The 18,938-nt window shown below is 37.3% G+C and overlaps 1 protein-coding gene across 1 annotated transcript in view; it reads left to right on the top strand.

Annotated features, from left to right (window-relative positions):
• Positions 1-18,938, top strand: part of UBR5 (ubiquitin protein ligase E3 component n-recognin 5) — a 139,277-nt gene that overhangs the window by 81,147 nt on the left and 39,192 nt on the right. The window contains exons 21-33 of the mRNA XM_036264225.1: positions 3,516-3,726; positions 4,779-4,905; positions 8,734-8,885; positions 9,325-9,420; positions 9,773-9,896; positions 13,002-13,099; positions 14,228-14,376; positions 14,900-14,991; positions 16,353-16,499; positions 16,599-16,717; positions 16,799-16,925; positions 17,223-17,352; positions 18,703-18,863. Of these exons, the coding sequence (XP_036120118.1) occupies positions 3,516-3,726; positions 4,779-4,905; positions 8,734-8,885; positions 9,325-9,420; positions 9,773-9,896; positions 13,002-13,099; positions 14,228-14,376; positions 14,900-14,991; positions 16,353-16,499; positions 16,599-16,717; positions 16,799-16,925; positions 17,223-17,352; positions 18,703-18,863 (1,733 nt within the window). The remainder of the gene's footprint in view (positions 1-3,515; positions 3,727-4,778; positions 4,906-8,733; positions 8,886-9,324; positions 9,421-9,772; positions 9,897-13,001; positions 13,100-14,227; positions 14,377-14,899; positions 14,992-16,352; positions 16,500-16,598; positions 16,718-16,798; positions 16,926-17,222; positions 17,353-18,702; positions 18,864-18,938) is intronic.

Raw genomic sequence — 18,938 nt, 5'->3', positions numbered from 1 at the left:
GCCCTCCCTATAGGAGCTGATAGACTTTTAGGACGAGAGAGATGAGTAAATGAGTGATTACATGTAATTTAAGTGTTTGAGAAGGGCATGCACAGTATGGGGATGGATATAAATCAGACTGACCGTAGAGAAGGCTTTTCTGAGGAGGCGATGCCTGCACAGAGCTCTGAATAACCAGGTCTCCTGGAGATAAGAGGAAGGTGGGAGGTGCATGGGGGAATGTGTGCATTCTTTTGATAGAACCAGACGGTAGGGCTCATAATGATTAGTGAGTGGCACTGCTAAGTCTGGAGAAAGGCGCTGGGGTGTCTGTGTGCTAACCTACGGGGTGTGAGAGTTTCCCTGAAAGCTGGGAGGAGGAGGAATTTAAGCTGGCTTTTCATAAGGAAGATGGGCAGTGGATGGAGAACAGAAGTCCAGAGGCCAGGTAAAAAGGCCAGTACACTTGTCCTGTGAGAAACAAAACTTGAACTCTTGGAAATATGGAAGAGGGGATAGCTTTGAAAGATAGTAAGGAAAGATAAACTATAAAGTTTGATAACTGGATGCCAGCAGTAAATGAAAGGAAGGAGTTGTACAGCTTTGATTTGGGTGTGGTTGACGTGGAGAGGGAACATAATAGGAACAAGGGGGGGAGGATGAGTTTTGTTTTGAACATGTTACTGTTAGGTATTTGTTAATGCAGAGGTTAACAAACACCTCTGGAAGTTATTGGAGCAATTTGAGCAGAGATTGACCTGATTTGACTTGGAGAGAGGATCACTGCTGGGAGTACTAGGGGGGCAGGGTGGAAGTAGGGAGACCAGATAGGATACTGTTAAAATAATCCAGGTAGGCCCTGGCTAGTTTTGCTCAGTGATTAGAGTGTTGGCCCATGGCCCAAAGAGTTGCGGATTCAATTCCGGTCAAGGGTACGTACCTCGGTTGCGGTTTGGTCCCCAGCCCTAGTTGTTGTGCAGGAGGCAACCAGTTGATGTGTCTCACATCGATGTTTCCTTCTCCCTCTTTCTCTCTTTCTCCCTTCCACTCTAGCTGAAGATAAATGGAAAAATATCCTTGGGTGAGGATAAAAAAAAAAATCCAGGTGGGAGGTGATGATGGCTTAGCCCAGGAGGTAGTTGCACGTGAGAAATTATTCGATTTTGGATATTATAGATATATTTTAAGGTAGAGCAAACAGGATTTGCTTATGGCTAAATATAGGGTGTCAAATAAAGGAATCAAGAGGGCGAAAAGTTTTGGAAAAATGAAATTGCCATTCATGAAGGTGAAGATTGTAGTGATAAAGCAGGTTCAGGGGTGGGATGTGATTGATACTAGGAGTTTGGTTTTAGACATATTATACGTAAGATGCCTTTCAGATATCTAAGAGGAGATGGTCCATAGAGAGTTAGATGTGTAAGTCTGAAGACCTGGAGAGAGAGGACCAAGTAGAGAAATATACTTAGGAGCTGTCAGTAAGTATATTTGTGATATTTAAAGGAACTATAATGAATGATATTACCAAGCTTATGGAAAAGAGAAAAGGTCTAAGGATTCAATCATGAGAATAGTCCCAGCACTTAAGTGCCAGAAAGACAATGAGGAACCTGCATGAGAGACTGAGAAGGAGCATAGACAAGGGTTGGAGGAAAACTAGAATGTCTGATTCATTGCAGCTCTAACTGCTTAAAATTTATTGCTCTGAGTCCAGATGTTGCCATTTATTTATTCTACAATTTGTGTTATCTTTTTTACACCCAGCCTCCTCTACTTGTTTATATTATTTCAGATGCTTCTATAGGCATTTGATTCTGTGACCCCTTCACTTTGTCAGTATCTCAAGGGTAAAGATAAAATGTGTCCTCATCCCATGGCTAGGGATAAAGTGTGTCATCATTTATCTTTGTACCTCAGGGCTTGGTGCATAGTAGACCTGCAAGAATTATTTTTAGTGAACTCTCCTCTTCCTGCCTTTTGCTATAAGGATACGTGACAAATACAACATACAGTGATGCAGAATAAACTTTTTTGCTTGTAACACAGTGAATGTGGTATTGATGCTCTCAGTGTGAGAGCTCGTGTCCTTCCCAGCAGGTTGGAGATGGAAGTTCCCTATAGAGTAGCTTCTTCTAACCAAATGACTGGCTGATGGCTTGAAAACATTCTGCATCACAGCATTGTGTAGCAGAATATCTTGATTTTTATTACATTTAAAAGTACTGTACTTCTTATTCTTTGGTCATACTTTGACATATTTTCTCAACATACTGATTAATGCATATATGTTACCAGGCTTTGGCAGGGTTAGTCTTATGTGGCCCACCTCGTACTCTTGAACTGGAGATTGTAATTTATGGGGTCACCTCAGAGTCTTAGTTTTAGTTCCACAATTAAAACGGTGTATTTTACATGTGGCAGGTACCAAAAATAGTTTTTAGCTGTATTTTCATGCCCCCACCCCCTCACCCCAATCCCGCATTCTTCTCCTCCCTATGAGTTTGGGTTGAAGGGATGGGATGTTTAGGCAGTTTGGGGGAAGGTAGCAAGTTGTTCAAATGCATCTTCTCTCTTTCCTTTGTATTTCCACATACTCTTTTCCCACCTGCTTCTAGCAGTTTCTAATTCTAGTTCAAATGAACATTATTACTGTTTTATTTAAAACTAATGCTTTATATTTATTCCATTAAATATCCTGTAACTGTAGTTTTACATTCTGAAAGAAGTCCATTTGAACTCCTTGGTATGTTCATGCAGTGGCTTATTAGTTTTTCAGACTGTTGTAAACTGAGTTGCTTACAAACGACAGAAATTTATTTGTCACATTTCTGGAGGCTAGAAGTCCAAGATGAAGGTGTGGGCAGATTTGGTGTCTGGTGGAAGGGGGGAAACTGGTTTCTTCAGCCTTTTTTTAAGTGCATGAATCCCATTCATGAGGGCTCCAGACACCATCACATTGGGGATTAGGTTTCAACATTTGAATCTTGTGGGGGACACAGATATTCAGTCTATAGTATGCTGCCTCTCAGGTAGTTAATGATATGTTCTATGCTTTATCAGTACTACCATGTCTTTGACAATGACGTACATTCATCGTCACCTTTGGGGGATTGCATGTGTCATGATTTCTGGGGAGTTGAAGGTTTTGGTTTTCATGTACTGCAGTGTGATAACAACCTTTAAGAGGGTGTGAGTAGGCATGAAATAAAATGTATACCCTTTGTTTAATTGGTTAACAATACTAATTAGGGTTCTAATTTGATAGTTACCACTTATATAATGTAAACCAGAGGTTGGCAAAAGCTGAAACATTTACTAGTTTACAGAAAATTTATCCACCTTTTTTCATTCCTGTCAATTGAATACTCTATTTAAAGGGTACCCTTAAGTTCAGCTCCTTTTGCTTGGCTACCTGAAATTGTCTTTACTTACTTGTAGAGCTGATTATATCATTTTGTTGGCTATGAGAAATTTTTGACGTGTGTAATGTTATTCAAATTTATTGAAGATATTTTCCCTAATTTGTCTGAGCACAGAAACAAACCTTAATGCAGCACATCTTACGCTGTGACTACGAGGCCTGTCGACAATACCTTATGAATCTTGAGCAAGCAGTGGTTTTAGAGCAGAATCTACAGATGCTACAGACATTCATCAGCCACAGATGTGATGGAAATCGAAATATTTTGCATGCTTGTGTATCAGTTTGCTTTCCAACCAGCAATAAGGAAACTAAAGAAGAAGAGGGTGAGATTAAGACCTATATCGAAGTATTTAAAAGGAATTTTAGGCAGTTTTGAAAATACAACAACTATTAAAGGAAAGAAAAATCACTATAAAGAACGTATGGTACTTTTACTTTATTTCATAAAATCCAGGAATTTTGACGTTCTCAGAAGGTAAAAACTCCTGTCTTCTTGTTAGGATGAGTATGTGACATAAGCAAATAAAATTTTAATCAAATGTGTTTTTTTTTTGTTTTGAGTCTGACTTTCTCTGATATATAATAATTGTGTGTAAAATAAATACTTAATGAGCTTTACTGATTTTATAATTGCAGATGACTATTATTACTATGAGAATTATTTTGCAAATTGAAGGCAAGTTATATTAAGACAACAACCTTTATTGTAATTTTTAGAATGTAGAGGGAGAAATAACCTAGTCAATTGTTGGATGTTTTTAGAAAAGTAAATAAGTATTTTTGCCTTAAAGTTTTTAATTGCTGAATGAAGGGAAATTGAAAACCTAAAGTGCAACTTGTAATTCATGTTTTTCCTTATTTTGAATTCTGCCAGTGATATTCTAGTAGCCACATTTTTGAATAGTGGTCTGCATAAGTAGTATATAAACTAAGATTCAAGTACTGATATGTGGGTCTTTTTCTTCCTTAGTAGTGAAAGCTATTTCATTCTACTTAAGAATAACTGTATTTTTGACCTTTGGGGGTTGCAAAGTAAGTAAAAATAAAGAGCTAATTCATATATATATATATATATTTAAGTATTTATTCTTCATTTATGTTTAGAGAGAGAGGAAAGGAGGGAGAGAGAGAGAAACATTGATGAGAGAGAACATCTTTTGGCTGCCTCCTGCACGCCCCCCACTGAAGAGTGGGCCCACAACCTGGGCATGTATCCTGACCAGGAATCAAACTGGCGACCTCTTGGTGCATGGGTCAATGCTCAGCCATTGAGCCACACGGGCCAGATGATAGTTCATATATTAACGGCCTTGTACACAAACTCTTAGTTATTTTGAAGTTTAAGTTGATCCTAATTTTTTCTCTTATGTTTCAGAAGCAGAGCGCTCTGAAAGAAATACATTTGCTGAAAGGCTTTCTGCTGTTGAGGCCATTGCAAATGCAATATCTGTTGTGTCAAGTAATGGCCCAGGTAATCGGGCTGGATCATCAAGTAGCCGAAGGTAATGTGATTTTTACCAGGAAAGTTTAATTGGTGGAAACATAATCAAGTACAGAAATAAATGTGTCTCTTATCTATCATATGCATGAATTGGTGGGTTCTTTTGTTTTGTTTTTGTTCCTCTCAATAGCACCCTGGGAAAAATATCTGATGATACCTACATAGAATTTAAGTGTAGAACAGTAGAACCTAGGATGCTTAAAAAATGTGAGATAATTTAGACACGTAGTTCAAACTTGATTCTTTGAATGTGTTTTAAATTTATTATTTTTGTTTCCTAGGAAGTTATTTTCTTTAGTTGGAGAACAACTAATAACAGTAATTGAAAGAACCTCAATCTTTTATTTTTGGATTGCTTATTTAGGTCAGTTTCTCAGATGTCTTAATGATCTAGGAATAAATGAAAGGCTGGTGTGTATTACGAGTATTTGGTATTATAAATTTTCAGGCTTTCTAAGTTGTGGGATGGACAAACCTTAATAACACACTGAAAATTACTAGGTGTTTGAATAGGTGACGAATATAAAGAATTCAGGATATAGTTGTTTTTCTGAAGAAAAAGCACATTTATATTAGACACAACAGCCAGAATTCTTGGATACCTGACAGGTCATTAATGGAAGCACTGCTCACTGTGCTAATGTGATAGTTATAAAGTCTACTCAGAATGAAGAGTCGTTGCCTGTTTTCTGTTTCATATTCAACTTTCCCTTTTAAAATGATTCTTCTAAAATTGGTACCAACTTGATGGCTTCCCACGTTCAAAAACATCCTGAAGTGAGATTTATCAAAAACTATTTTTGGGTGACCAAATTATAATTTAAAACAGTACAAAAACATTATGTAGACTATCTAAAATGGAAATGATGACCAGCTTATTTGTTTAGGATTACTCTAAGCAGACAAAGTATTTGGTCTAAAATGGAAGCAACTTAAATTCTTCATGAAGAAATTAGTGTCTGAATTATTTCAGGTCTTTCATTTCCTCAGGGAAAATACAGGTACAAATCAAGTTGGACTCAGATATGGTTGGTCCAATGCCAGTGCTGCCATCTTTTTTTCAAATAAGGATTATTTTGAAGGCAAAGACTAAAAGGAGCTTCAAGAGTGGGTGATGTGTTGCTCACAGAAATAATTTGCAGAGTAAGCTCCTTTGAGGCATTTGCCGAAGATTTCACTGCAGTGCTCTTACCCAGTTCAAACTCAGGGCTGCCGATTGAACAGATGAAAGCACAGGAGTCTTATTATCCACGCCGGGCAGTGGGAAGTCCACAGACTGCTACATTGAAGTGAAACCCTCCTCTAGCCTACAATGGATTTTCTAGGCGATGCCCCTTGATGAGTATACAGGCTGGGATTCATGAGCTGTAAGCTCAAAACTGATGCAGTTTCAATGTTGACTGGAGTACTGTTAAATGCCTTCAGATGATGATTTGACTCAGAAGTTTTGTTATGTGGCTCAATAGTTCCTGAGTACAAAGGGCAGATTTAGTGGAAAGCTTGATTGGTGCATCTGATTGCAGGTGTATATACTCTAAAGATTGTTAATCTGGAAGACACATGACCTTCGCTTTTTTGTCACAGTGTTATGTTTGAACATGACTGGATTCTAAGGCTTCTGTAGCATGGATATAACGTGCTTACAAAGAGGAAATTACATCATCCTTGAATTCTTCCATATTGTCAGAAAATACGATGACTTCCAGGCAAGCCTATACGAAGAAATGTCAAAACTCTGAATCTTAGCAGCCAAGGTGGTATCTCCTCAGTATTGTCCTCAGCCACTGAGGATACAGGTGAATCTTCATGAATTGTGTACAACATCTTGAAGAATAATTTTCTTTTTTTTTGTTTTTTTGTTTTTGTTTTTAAAGAATCTGTATGAGGAGCTGGGCATTGTACTTAAAAATGTTCCCAAGACCTAATGAAGAAAAGAGGTTAAGGACAACTTTTTTAAATGACAAGGAATGGTCCCCTCATTTAATATTGAATTGACTACATCACAACAGCAAAGTTGGGAGTTTGAAAGTTCAAGATGAGACTATGGTCTCCATTTATCTTCATTTATTTTTAATCTCCTCTAAACTAGAGGTTGGAGAATAGCCCACATGTTCTGTTTGGCCTGTGCAATGTTGAATATTTTTTCTTTAAATTTGAATGCTTTTAGATGAGTGTGTACACCTCTAGTTTGCCATTACTCCCTATTTCTTACACCTGACTGCCCTTTCCTCAACTTATTTTATCTTCTGGGCCCAGTAGGCATTGGGTTTGTGACCCTGGTGTAAACCTTCTTCTTGATAAGCCCAAAACATGCATTTATTTTCAGGTTATTTGCAGTGCCTCCCAATTATTGCTGATTTTTTTCTCTCTCTCTTTCTCTGTGTTTTTAATAAGACATATTAGGATACTAAGTGTCTATGTTGAGCTTAATTGATATTGTATAGGAGCATCACAGTGTGGACAGTCACCCTGGTGTATTGGGAGAGAGAAGACATTGATACTGTAAAAGAATTAACTATAGGTATTTTTAAATAGTGACTACTATAATCACTAAGATACTATTTGAGACACTAAAATTTACTGTTGAATCTTCCATAGAATCTTTCTGTTCTCAAAGGTACATCATCATGCAAAAGCCTTGTAAAATAGACGTGTTCCTGAAAATAGTCTCTAAAAGGAATTTTTGTAAATGCTTTAAAGGAATTTACTTAAAATTTGAAAATGTATTGCTATGGAAAAACACATTTACTCTGGATTAAATAATCATAATTAGAGAATCAGATATCAATAAAAATCTTTTTAGATGACTAATTTGTAGACATAATAATGCTCACCTGGTGTTAGGTCTTTCACATCAGAAATGTCATATCTTTGGGATTAAGTCTGCAAGGGAGAATGAAATCCCTTATATGTTTCCTGGCCCTTAAAAATTGAATTTTTACTCTATTCATTTAGAAGCTCTAAAATTGTGTCTGAATTGAAGGGATTTGCCTCATGTGCTCTTTCTTAATTGATGTTAGTTTATTAATGTATTAATTTTGTAGCTTTTGTAAGCCTTTATTCAGAGGTACAGATTTTTGTATAGTAGGTAGTTATCAGTTCCCCTGAAGAAGTCTGTGATTATGATTATTTCTTTTTCTTTTTAGTGATGTGCACATCTGTGCAGTATTTTTTTTTTTATATAGTAGGAGAAAGAAATACCTCGCCCAGACAGTAATCTAACAGCATATTTTACAAGGTCCAGTTTCATTCAGTAATTTCCTTGTGATGCAAGTTGTACTGTTAAAAGAAAAACTTATTTGTATAAAAAATAAATCTAAATTGGTTTTTGTTTTAAAACTACTTCCTCTGTGAATATTAGTTCAGTTGCTTTTGAGATCACAGAAAAGGGATTTAGTGGACTAAGTAAGTCTGTGCTACTTTTGTGCTAATCAGTCTGTTTGCTGATGTCTATTATTAAACTTAATTCCTACTGATTATAAACGGGGGACAGGACATTTTTTGTTTTAATGTTCAGCTTTTCATTTGTCTTAACCATATGAAAGATTATTTTCTAATCTTAATTCACTGAAACTTTTGTTCCCTGTGCTTAAGTTTGTGTGGGAGCTTAACATAGTGGTTTTAATGCTGAACTGGGTACTAGGTGCCCCCAGTTGCATTTCAATCCCTCACTGACTTATTCTATGATTCCAGAATTGGCATTGTACTTACAATGCCCTTGCCTGGAGCATTTGCTTGTAGAACAAACTTTATCTCAGATGAGAAGTTCTGTGCAGCTTTTCGTTACATTTAGTCATGGTAGTGAGTTTTGATTTTGTCCATGTTCTAGCTTGAGATTACGGGAAATGATGAGACGTTCATTGAGAGCGGCTGGTTTGGGGAGACATGAAGCTGGAGCTTCATCCAGTGACCATCAGGATCCAGTTTCACCCCCCATAGCTCCCCCTAGTTGGGTTCCTGACCCTCCTGCGATGGATCCTGGTAAGATCTATTATTTTATATAGTTTTTAACAAAAAGGCAAGGATTTAAAAGAAAAGAAATTGAACATTTTAAGTGGAATATTGAGAAATCTAAAATATTTAAAAGTAGCATAATGTGTATTTTGACTAGTTAAGTTATAAAGATTGGGTTAAGGGGTTTGCAATTTAAAAATTAAAATTCTAAAAAATCTTGTCAGGTATCCCTCTTTGACTGAAATATTTCCATATGGGTAAGAAGCTACCTAGTAATACATCAGGATAAATCAATAAATTACCTAGTGGATTCCTTCTCTTATAGTTAGGAAAAGAAGTTTACCCTTAAACCTCTGTCCAGATTGTTATTTGGCTTGCATAGAAGAGCCTTAAGGCCAGTTAAGAGAACAGGTTAGGGATATGTTGCCTCTAATGATATACATCCTGCCGTTCTGTTTACTGAAAGATGGTGACATTGATTTTATCCTGGCCCCTGCTGTGGGATCTCTCACCACAGCAGCCACCGGCACCACTCAAGGACCAAGCACCTCCACCATTCCAGGTAAGGCTTTGTACTCCTTCATTTGATTAGGCATTTGCAAGATAAAAGAAACACTTTGGTAATGGGTTTAACAGATCCACACTTTATCTCAAGGAGACTTTCCTTGACTTGAAAAGCATCTAATTCTCTGAAATATCTTCTATGTGTCAGTGAAATTATGGTGTGTATGTACATACATTTCATCAGTTGAGATTTGTAAAATGTGTTAACGTGTTTAAATTCTCTTTAATGAAGTTGTTTATTACTAATACTAGAATATTTTTCTGGTGGTTTATTTAATAGATACTTGGTATTCTTTCACTCTGTCTTCTTTACTCTTGCTTTGTTACCAAATGGATCTGCTTAATTACAGGTCCTTCCACGGAGCCATCTGTAGTAGAATCCAAGGATCGGAAGGCCAATGCTCATTTTATATTAAAATTGTTATGTGACAGTGTTGTCCTGCAGCCCTATCTACGGGAACTCCTCTCTGCCAAGTAAGAAGTTTCATACACTCTTGATAAGATTCAGCTTAGCTTATTTTAAGCTGATCTTGCAATATAGGACAACGGTTATCTTAGTGAATTTAAAATTATCAGAATCCAGCATTGTATTCCCTCTGTTACTATGCTCTCTTCAATGAAAGATGCTTTCTCCATAAAATATAAGGTACACTAAATGAATATAAAGTGATTTTATATTAACTTGATTTGCGTGTATATATGTTAAAAAGATCAGTGTTTATTATTCTCAAATGAGAATCTGTAAATTAGCTCTACCACTGTCACCTGGAGAACTGTAAAAATTATACAGATTCTTCCCCCAAGCTCTACACTAAAAGTAGGTCTCAGTAGGTCTGGGGCCTGGAATCTGTATTTTAAAACTGCATGGATGATTCTGATAGTTTCTTTGGAAGTCTTTTTGGCTTGCAGACTGCATTATCTTCAGATTATGCAGAGTTTTTAATCAGTATTCTGTGGTAAATACTCATTAACTATTAATAGATTATATCCCTGCTTTCAGCATGATTGTTTATCTTTCTTAACAAGCTCATAATAATAAACATTTTTATAAAAATTAGCCATTATCTGTGCGAAATTCGACTTCCATTAACTCTTAATTCTAGAAATAACTGTCTGGAGTAGATGATAGTATTCTCACTTTATATTTGAAAATAAAGACTTTTGGAGGTTAATTAACTTGCCCAGGGTTATAAAACTCTAGTGAGTGGCACAGCTGGAATTCCAACCCTGGTCTGTCTCTTGCTTCCAGAACTGAGACATTAATTTGGGGTGGGAAGGACACTGTATTTTGGAGTAAACAGAAGGGAGAAATGTGTTTGTTCTGTGGTAGGCAGCTTTATGAAGATGACGTTTGAGTAGAACCATGAGGAATAGGTAGAGAGAAGAGTGAGCAACAACATAAAAATATTTTAAGAAATGGTAACTCATCTAATTGAAAGTGGACGTTCAGAAGAGAAGAACAATAGCCAGTGAATCTGAAAAGTTAGGGTAAAGCTACCACATTTGTCTCTATTCTTTGGGCTTGAATCCTCTGAATAATGGCTTTGTTTAGGCTTTATGCATATCACAGTGGGGTTATAAGAATAATGTGGTGGTGGTATAAAAAAGGATTAAAATAGGCAAGAGTGAGACTGAAGTCAAGACTGTATTTTGCACCCTGGCCAGTTTGGCTCAGCGGTTAGAGCGTCGGCCTGCAGTCCGGAGAGACCCGGGTTCGGTTCCCGCTAAGGGCGCGCGTACGTCGGTTGCAGTTTGTCCCCGGCCCTGGTTGGTCGTGCGGGTGGCAGCCACTCGATGTGTCCCTTCACGTCGATGTTTCTTTCTCTCTCTCTCCCTTCCTCTCTCTCCCTCCCACTCTATCTGTACAAAAAATGGAAAAATTTCCTCGGGTGAGGATTAAAAAAAAAAAAAAAGACTGTATTTCGCATGTTTACTTACAGCCTTTAATGTGTGTGTTGAAATAAATTGAACTCAATAATGAGTAGTTGAACATGGAAAAGATTAGATGCAAAAGTAAAAAATTGATTGAGAAGGAATATTTCATGAAGAATCCTACTTTTACCCTGGGTAGTTTGCCTCAGCGGTTGGAGCGTTGGCCTGCGGTCCAGAGACCCCGGGTTCAGTTCCCACTGAGGGCGCATACCTTGGTCGCAGTTTGTCCTGGCCCTGGTTGGATCCTGTGGGAGGCAGCCACTTGATGTGGCCCTTTCACGTCAATGTTTCTCTCTCTTCCTCTCTCTCTCCCAATCTATTTGAACAAAAAATGGAAAAATGTTCTCGGGTGAGGATTTAAAAAAAAGAAGGAATCTTAATTTTTTTCTCTTAGTTATTGAGGACAGTGATACTGCTGGCTGACAGAAGTGAGGTACAGAGCAGGTTTGGGGAGAAAGATGATTTTAGCAGTTAGATATGCTGAATGTGAGGGATCACTGGGAAATCGTAAATAGATTTATCAAGTAAGCAAGTGTAGATATTGGAATTGTATTATCCTCATAGGAGTGGTAGTTGCTATGGGGAATGAGAGGGAGGCACAGATGTCTGAGGTTGGAAGTTTGGAAATTTCAGGAGGGAATAGAAATTCAGTAAAGAATATTGAAAATTAAATATAAGAAAATATAGTAATAGCTAACATTTATTGGGTACATATTATTTGGCAGGCATTGTGCTAAAAGCTTTTTAATAAGTAATTCATTTAACCTTCATTACAATTGTGCTAAAAGCTTCTTAAGTAATTTATTTGATCCTCATCACAGTCGTATGAGATAGTCTATTCCTGATCCCACGTTTAAAAACTATTAGTTGGACTCCAGAGCCTTTGCTGGTCTGTAAGTGTCAATGAAGGCCAAGAAAGGAAAGTGTTTTTTGTTTTGTTTTTTATCCTCACCTGAGGACATTTTCGCATTTATCTTCAGATAGAACAGGAGCGATAGAGGGAGGAAGAAAGAGAGAGAAACATTGATATGAGAGAGACACATCGAGTGGCTGCCACCCACACAACCCCAACCGGGGCCGGGGACAAACAGCAACCGCGGTACGTGCCCTTAGTGGGAACCGAACCCGGGACTCTCTGGCCCTGACGCTCTAACCACAGAGCAAAACCGTTCAGGGCAAGGAATGTGTGGTTTTAGAGAGACTAGAGAGACAAGGATCCCACAGAGGTGGCTTTCTTTCTCAAATGAGATGATATGAGACCAGAAAATACCAGCAGTGATTTTCTTTGACATTTATTTATTTATTTATTTATTTATTTATTTATTTTAATGAATTTTTATTTATTTTTTTGTTACAGATATTTTACCTTTTTACCCCATTGGCACCCCCCACCCCACCCCCCCTCCACCCTGTCCCCGGCTTAGTTGTCCAAGTCCATTGGTCATGCATACATGCATATAAGTTCTGTGGTTTATCTCTTCCCACCCCCCACCCCCCGCCCCCCATCCCCTCTTCTGAGGGATGTCTTTGACATTTTTTTAACAAAACATAACTAGTTTTTGTTTAATCGTGAACATGTCCTTTTACAGTCAGTAAGGAAAAGTAATTGATAATTTATATTTTTATGTACAATTTTTCTCATTTTAGGGATGCAAGAGGGATGACACCTTTTATGTCAGCTGTAAGTGGCCGAGCTTATCCTGCTGCAATTACCATCTTAGAAACAGCCCAGAAAATTGCAAAAGGTAATTTACTTCAAGTCCTAGATTAATTGCATATTTTAAAATTTGAATAGATTCTCTTCTATATATGTAACATCATAATTATTCAAACCTAATTTCTGTATGTGGACTGATAAAATTGATTAGAAACTCTCAAGATAATTATTTTTTGTGTATATATATATATAAACATGTTAGTGTTTATGTAAAATTTATGTTTATATTTTTTTCAAGTGAATTATACCTTCTAACTTTCTATTAAAAAGCAGCTAGTATGAATTACTTAAATTTCAGAAAGTTTCCATAATGTGTAGTGTACTGACTTATCTTTTGAAAATAACAGTAGATTATTGATAGAAACTGCCAGTGGTTAAATAAAATGGTGATAGTGATAACATTTTATACAAATTTTATATAGCTCAGATGTCTTACTGTTCTTCCTTTTGACTTGGAATTCCTACTTAATAGAAAGCATTAAGGAATATCAATTCCTGTCATTCATCCTTCAACCAAATGATTGAAGTGTAGTTATCCTTTTTAAAATATTGGCAATAGCCCTGGCTGGTGTGGGTCAGTGGGTAGAGCATTGGCCTACACACCAAAGGGTCGTGGGTTTAATTTCTTTGTCAAGGGCACATAACTTGGGTTGCAAGTTCTATCCCTGGCCCTGGTTGGGGTGCGTGCAGGAGGCAACGGATTGATGTGTCTCTCACATAGATGTTCTCTCTCTTTCTCTGTCCATCCCTCCCTTCTACTCTCTCTATAAATCAATGGAAAAAAATATCCCTGGGTGAGGATTAACAACAAAAAATAAAAAATAAAATGAAATACTAGCTATAAATGCTTGATGTGATTGTCTATATTTTGTTAAATAGAGCTAGTACTTGAATCTTAACTGCATAATTTAGAGCTAAGGATGCACGTGGCTGATGTGTGGTGCATTTACATTGTCCTCATATGTGATTATGATATAATTGCACTTTGTTTTATTTTTCACCCGAATTTACTGGATTTCCTTTCATGGTGATTTTGTGTATAAATTTTTTATTAATATATAACAGTTTCTGATTTATTCTGTATAAATGTTAGAGCTTTTCCATTTGAGTAAAGTAGTAGATGGCTCTGATTAAATCCTTTCTTTAATCTTTTTAGCTGATGTATCCTCAAGTGAAAAAGAGGAAGATGTATTTATGGGAATGGTTTGTCCATCAGGTACCAACCCTGATGACTCTCCTCTATATGTCTTGTGCTGTAATGATACTTGCAGTTTTACATGGACTGGAGCAGAGCACATTAACCAGGTAAGTTATTTTACACTTCCCTATTTTTAATGCTATCATCAGGTTTTGTTCCCACCCCCCTACCTCCACCCCAACCATCACTAGAGTTATGGTTTTTAAAAGCTTAGAATTGTAAATCTGATATTTCCTGTTGCTCTGAGTTATAAAATTCTCCAAAGAAAATTAATTTTTATTGAATTCCTAAATAAAGGAGGCAGAGAAGTTGATTCTTAACTTAGTTATGGAATATCATGAAAATTAGAAATCTTCGCTGGGGTAGTATAATCTGATCCACAACTCTTGATGTAGATGTTATAACTATAACTCTTTAGATGATGTAAATTATTTATGTTCTGATAATACTTGATTTGCATTTGTCTGATATTGTAAAATGTGTATTTGCTATGCAATCCATGACTCTCTGTTTCCAGAACATATTAATTTTGCTCTGCTATCATTGTGATTGGATTATTTTAGAAAGTACCAGAAACAATTATGATGAGATATACATATTATTTTTTTAAGTATACTCTTCTAATTTTAGGATATTTTTGAGTGTCGAACTTGTGGCTTGCTGGAGTCACTCTGTTGCTGTACAGAATGTGCAAGGGTTTGTCATAAAGGTCACGATTGCAAGTGAGTACAACCTAGTTCATGTTAACATTATAAACTGCTTAGATTCCTACTGCTGCATTAAAATGATCTATATACCAAGTCATGTTTTGTTTCATAATTCAGAAAGCATAAGGTTTTATCAACTTGTCTTCTTTAAGCCACTTTATGTGTTAAAATGTGGTTCTTGATTTAAAGTGTTCTTTGAAATGTTTGCTCTTTGAATAAAAAGAGGCTAATATGCAAAGGAATATGTGGTCATACATTGTGACTAGAATCAGATTAATCTTTTGAGATACAGCGACAGGGTGATTTTATCTGTATTCTCCAGCCAAAGTCTTATGTCTCTTGTAGCAGGGTTTACAGTAGGAAATCACACTAGGAGAATCAGTGAATGTTTGGCTTGTGCCTTATTTATGTCTTAAACTAAATGTAGTTACTTTTCAGTTCAGTAGTAGCGTTACCATGGCTAGTTTGTTAGTTTTCACAGAGCTGAGAAGCAGTGAAATACTCAGCACTAACATTTGCAGTGTCTGGCAGGGACGTCTGCTGTAACTGTTACAGATGTATAGATGTTGTAGATAAGAGAGGATCGATTTGTAAATAATGCAGGACAAGTGGAACATTTTTATAGATACATCTAAAAGTGATAGTCTTTATTCATTGATTGCTTATTCAGTGCACTTATTGCGCTAGAAGCTAGGGTGCTGCTGGTGGACAAAGCTAGTCCCTGTCCTCACAGGGTTGACAGTCTTGTCAGAGGACACAAGAAAGAAACATCTGCCCATAAGGGTTTTTGGGTTTGTTAGATGCATGTAGAAAGTTACTTAAACTGAATTGGGGATATAGGGAAAAGGAACACATTCCAGAGGAAGTGACTATACCCAAGTCATTTATAAGATACGTTTTCTCATGAGAGTTTTGTGTTGCTTTATAGACTTCATACCACTAAGAAATCCTTCTTGTCATGTGTATTTTAACAATTGTACTTTGCATTTAGCAATTAACAAGGTTTCTGTTTGGTTTCAATGAATTACGCCTCCATGATTTCATTTAAAAAAAAAAGTTGTTTTTTTTTATCCTCACCCAAGGACATTTTTTGCATTTATCTTCAGATAGAGAGGGGGGAAGAGAGAGAGAGAGACACATCGATGTGAGAGAGACACATCGACTGGTTGCCACCCACACAACCTCAGCTGGGGCCAGGGACAAACTGCAACCAAGGTACATGCCCTTAGTGGGAACCAAACTCGCGACTCTCTGGTCCACGGGCTGACGCTCTAACCACTGAGCCAAACCGGCCAGGGTGCCTCCATAATTTCAATATAGATGTTTGTCTTTTTTAAAATTTTCAGTTTTTATACTTGTGTATGAATTCTTTCTAGACTGAAACGTACATCACCTACAGCCTATTGTGATTGTTGGGAGAAATGTAAATGTAAAACTCTAATTGCTGGACAGAAATCTGCTCGTCTTGATCTACTTTATCGCCTGCTCACTGCTACTAATCTGGTCACTCTGCCAAACAGCAGGCAAGTGGGGTTTTTAGGATATAAATTGTTGAAAAGCACAGCATATCTAAATGCCCCCCACCCCCCGCACTCCCCCTCACAACAGTGCTCTGTTCGCAGGGGGGAGCACCTGCTGCTGTTCTTAGTGCAGACGGTTGCAAGGCAGACGGTGGAGCACTGCCAGTACAGGCCTCCTCGGATCAGGGAGGACCGCAACCGAAAAACAGCCAGTCCCGAAGGTGAGTGCATTTTACAGTCAGGACACATATGAAGAGAGGTGGTTTGTTTTTTTCTTATTCACCATTTCATATTCTTTTTAGATTCAGATATGCCTGATCATGATTTAGAGCCCCCAAGATTTGCCCAGCTTGCCCTGGAGCGTGTTCTACAGGACTGGAATGCTTTGAAGTCTATGATTATGTTTGGGTCACAGGAGAATAAAGATCCGTATGTATTCATTACATTTTTTTAGATTTATGTATTTCCATGTTAGTGTAGGCCAGCAGTTCTCAACCTGTGGGTCGCGACCTCTTTGGGGGTCGAACGACCCTTTCACAGGGGTTGCTTAGGCAACCTAAGACATAACAGTGGCAAAATTACAGTTATGAAGTAGCAACGAAAATAATTTTATGGTTGGGGGTCACCACAACATGAGGAACTGTATTAAAGGGTCGCGGCATTAGGAAGGTTGAGAACCACTGGGTAGGCGATTACAGTGCATTCTGTCTCTCCTTCCCCATCAAGCCTCAGTGCCAGCAGCAGGATAGGCCATCTTTTGCCAGAAGAGCAAGTATACCTCAATCAGCAAAGCGGCACGATCCGGCTGGACTGTTTCACTCATTGCCTTATAGTCAAGTGTACAGCAGATATCTTGGTAAGTTAATGATTTGACTGTTTCTTTACAGGCACATGAAAAGGTTGCTTTTCTTAGTTTCCCATAGTTTTACTAGTCCAAACTCCTAAGTATTAATAAGCCCTAATTAATCAGTACATTAAGGGGAATGGAATTTGGGGGGTGATTTAAGTGTCTTAGTTAACAGCAGAAGCTCCTTTCATTCTAAATAAATTCCTCAAAGCTATTAAAAATACAACAATGTAAAAATGTATGGAGCAGTGTTCAAAATTAATAGTAATTTGGTACAGACTTTTTAAGTACCCTTTTTGCTGTGAAATTGGAGAAGAATATAAACCACAAAACCCAATGCTGTTGAGGTTATGGTAAAAAGAACACACACTGATGGGGTGGCCCCGACTGCATTTGGTACTCTTTTGGAAAACAACTTAGCATAAAAATGTCATTGCCCTCGGAACTTGTCATAAGGAAATTATGGTATGAGAAGGAAAAAATCATATCACAGAATAACATAAAATTAAAAAAATACTTTATGGATCCAATAATAGTGGACCAATGAATCAAATTAGAGTTAAACCACTTACTGAAATATAATTTAACAATTTAAAAATAAGGGTTATTTTAAGTAACATTAAAAAAAAAATGCAGCCCTGGCCGGTTTGGCTCAGCGGTTGGAGCGTCGGCCTGCGGTACAGAGAGACCCGGGTTCGGTTCCCGCTAAGGGCGCGTACCTCGGTTGCAGTTTGTCCCCAGCCCTGGTTGGTCGTGCGGGTGGCAGCCACTCGATGTGTCCCTTCACATCGATGTTTCTCTCTCTCTCTCTCTTCCTCTCTTTCCCTCCCGCTCTATCTGAACAAAAAATGGAAAAATGTCCTCGGGTGAGGATTAAAAAAAAAAAAAAGCAAATAACATGAAATTGGGTGTTCTCTGTAATTGATATCTATATAATAGACCATGCATAGAAATAACTAGAAAGTACTAATAATGGTTAAATGACAGGGATGGTATTATGAATTTATTAATATAAATAGTTGGATCTCCTTTGCTGCTTCAATAAGTACTTTTTGGTGAGTGAAATATAGTGTTTCTCTGACTTGACATTCTTGGTATAGTTTTTCCTCCTACATGTTAATTGCTATTTGGACTCTGAGACTGAAAATAAGAAGTCAAACATTTGAGACCTGTAGGTCAAGCATAGTGGTAGGCATGTGGCATAAATTAATCACTGACTTTGTAAATGTTTTGGTCAATTTGCTTGTAGATTTTTATTATGAAATGTAATGTTGAAAAAGTTTTAGAACTTTTTACTTGAATGCCTAAACATCTTTCGAGGTGTCTCAATATTAATAGAGTGGTTATAATTTTTTAAAGCTTCTAGATACTCTACTAGGTACATTAGTAAAAGAACTCCAAAACAAATACACACCTGGACGTCGGGAGGAAGCTATTGCTGTGACAATGAGGTTTTTGCGTTCAGTGGCAAGAGTTTTTGTCATTCTTAGTGTGGAAATGGCTTCATCCAAAAAGAAAAAGTAAGGCATCTTTTTTGATTTTGACTTTTGTATGATTTTGCACAATTTTTTGTGTGAAAATGACATCATGTACAT

The sequence above is a fragment of the Molossus molossus genome, unplaced genomic scaffold (assembly GCF_014108415.1).
Source record: "Molossus molossus isolate mMolMol1 unplaced genomic scaffold, mMolMol1.p scaffold_m16_p_16, whole genome shotgun sequence".
Classification (NCBI taxonomy): Eukaryota; Metazoa; Chordata; class Mammalia; order Chiroptera; family Molossidae; genus Molossus; species Molossus molossus.
Note: the sequence above shows the minus strand (reverse complement) of the source record. Positions and strands in the feature narration are given on the sequence as shown.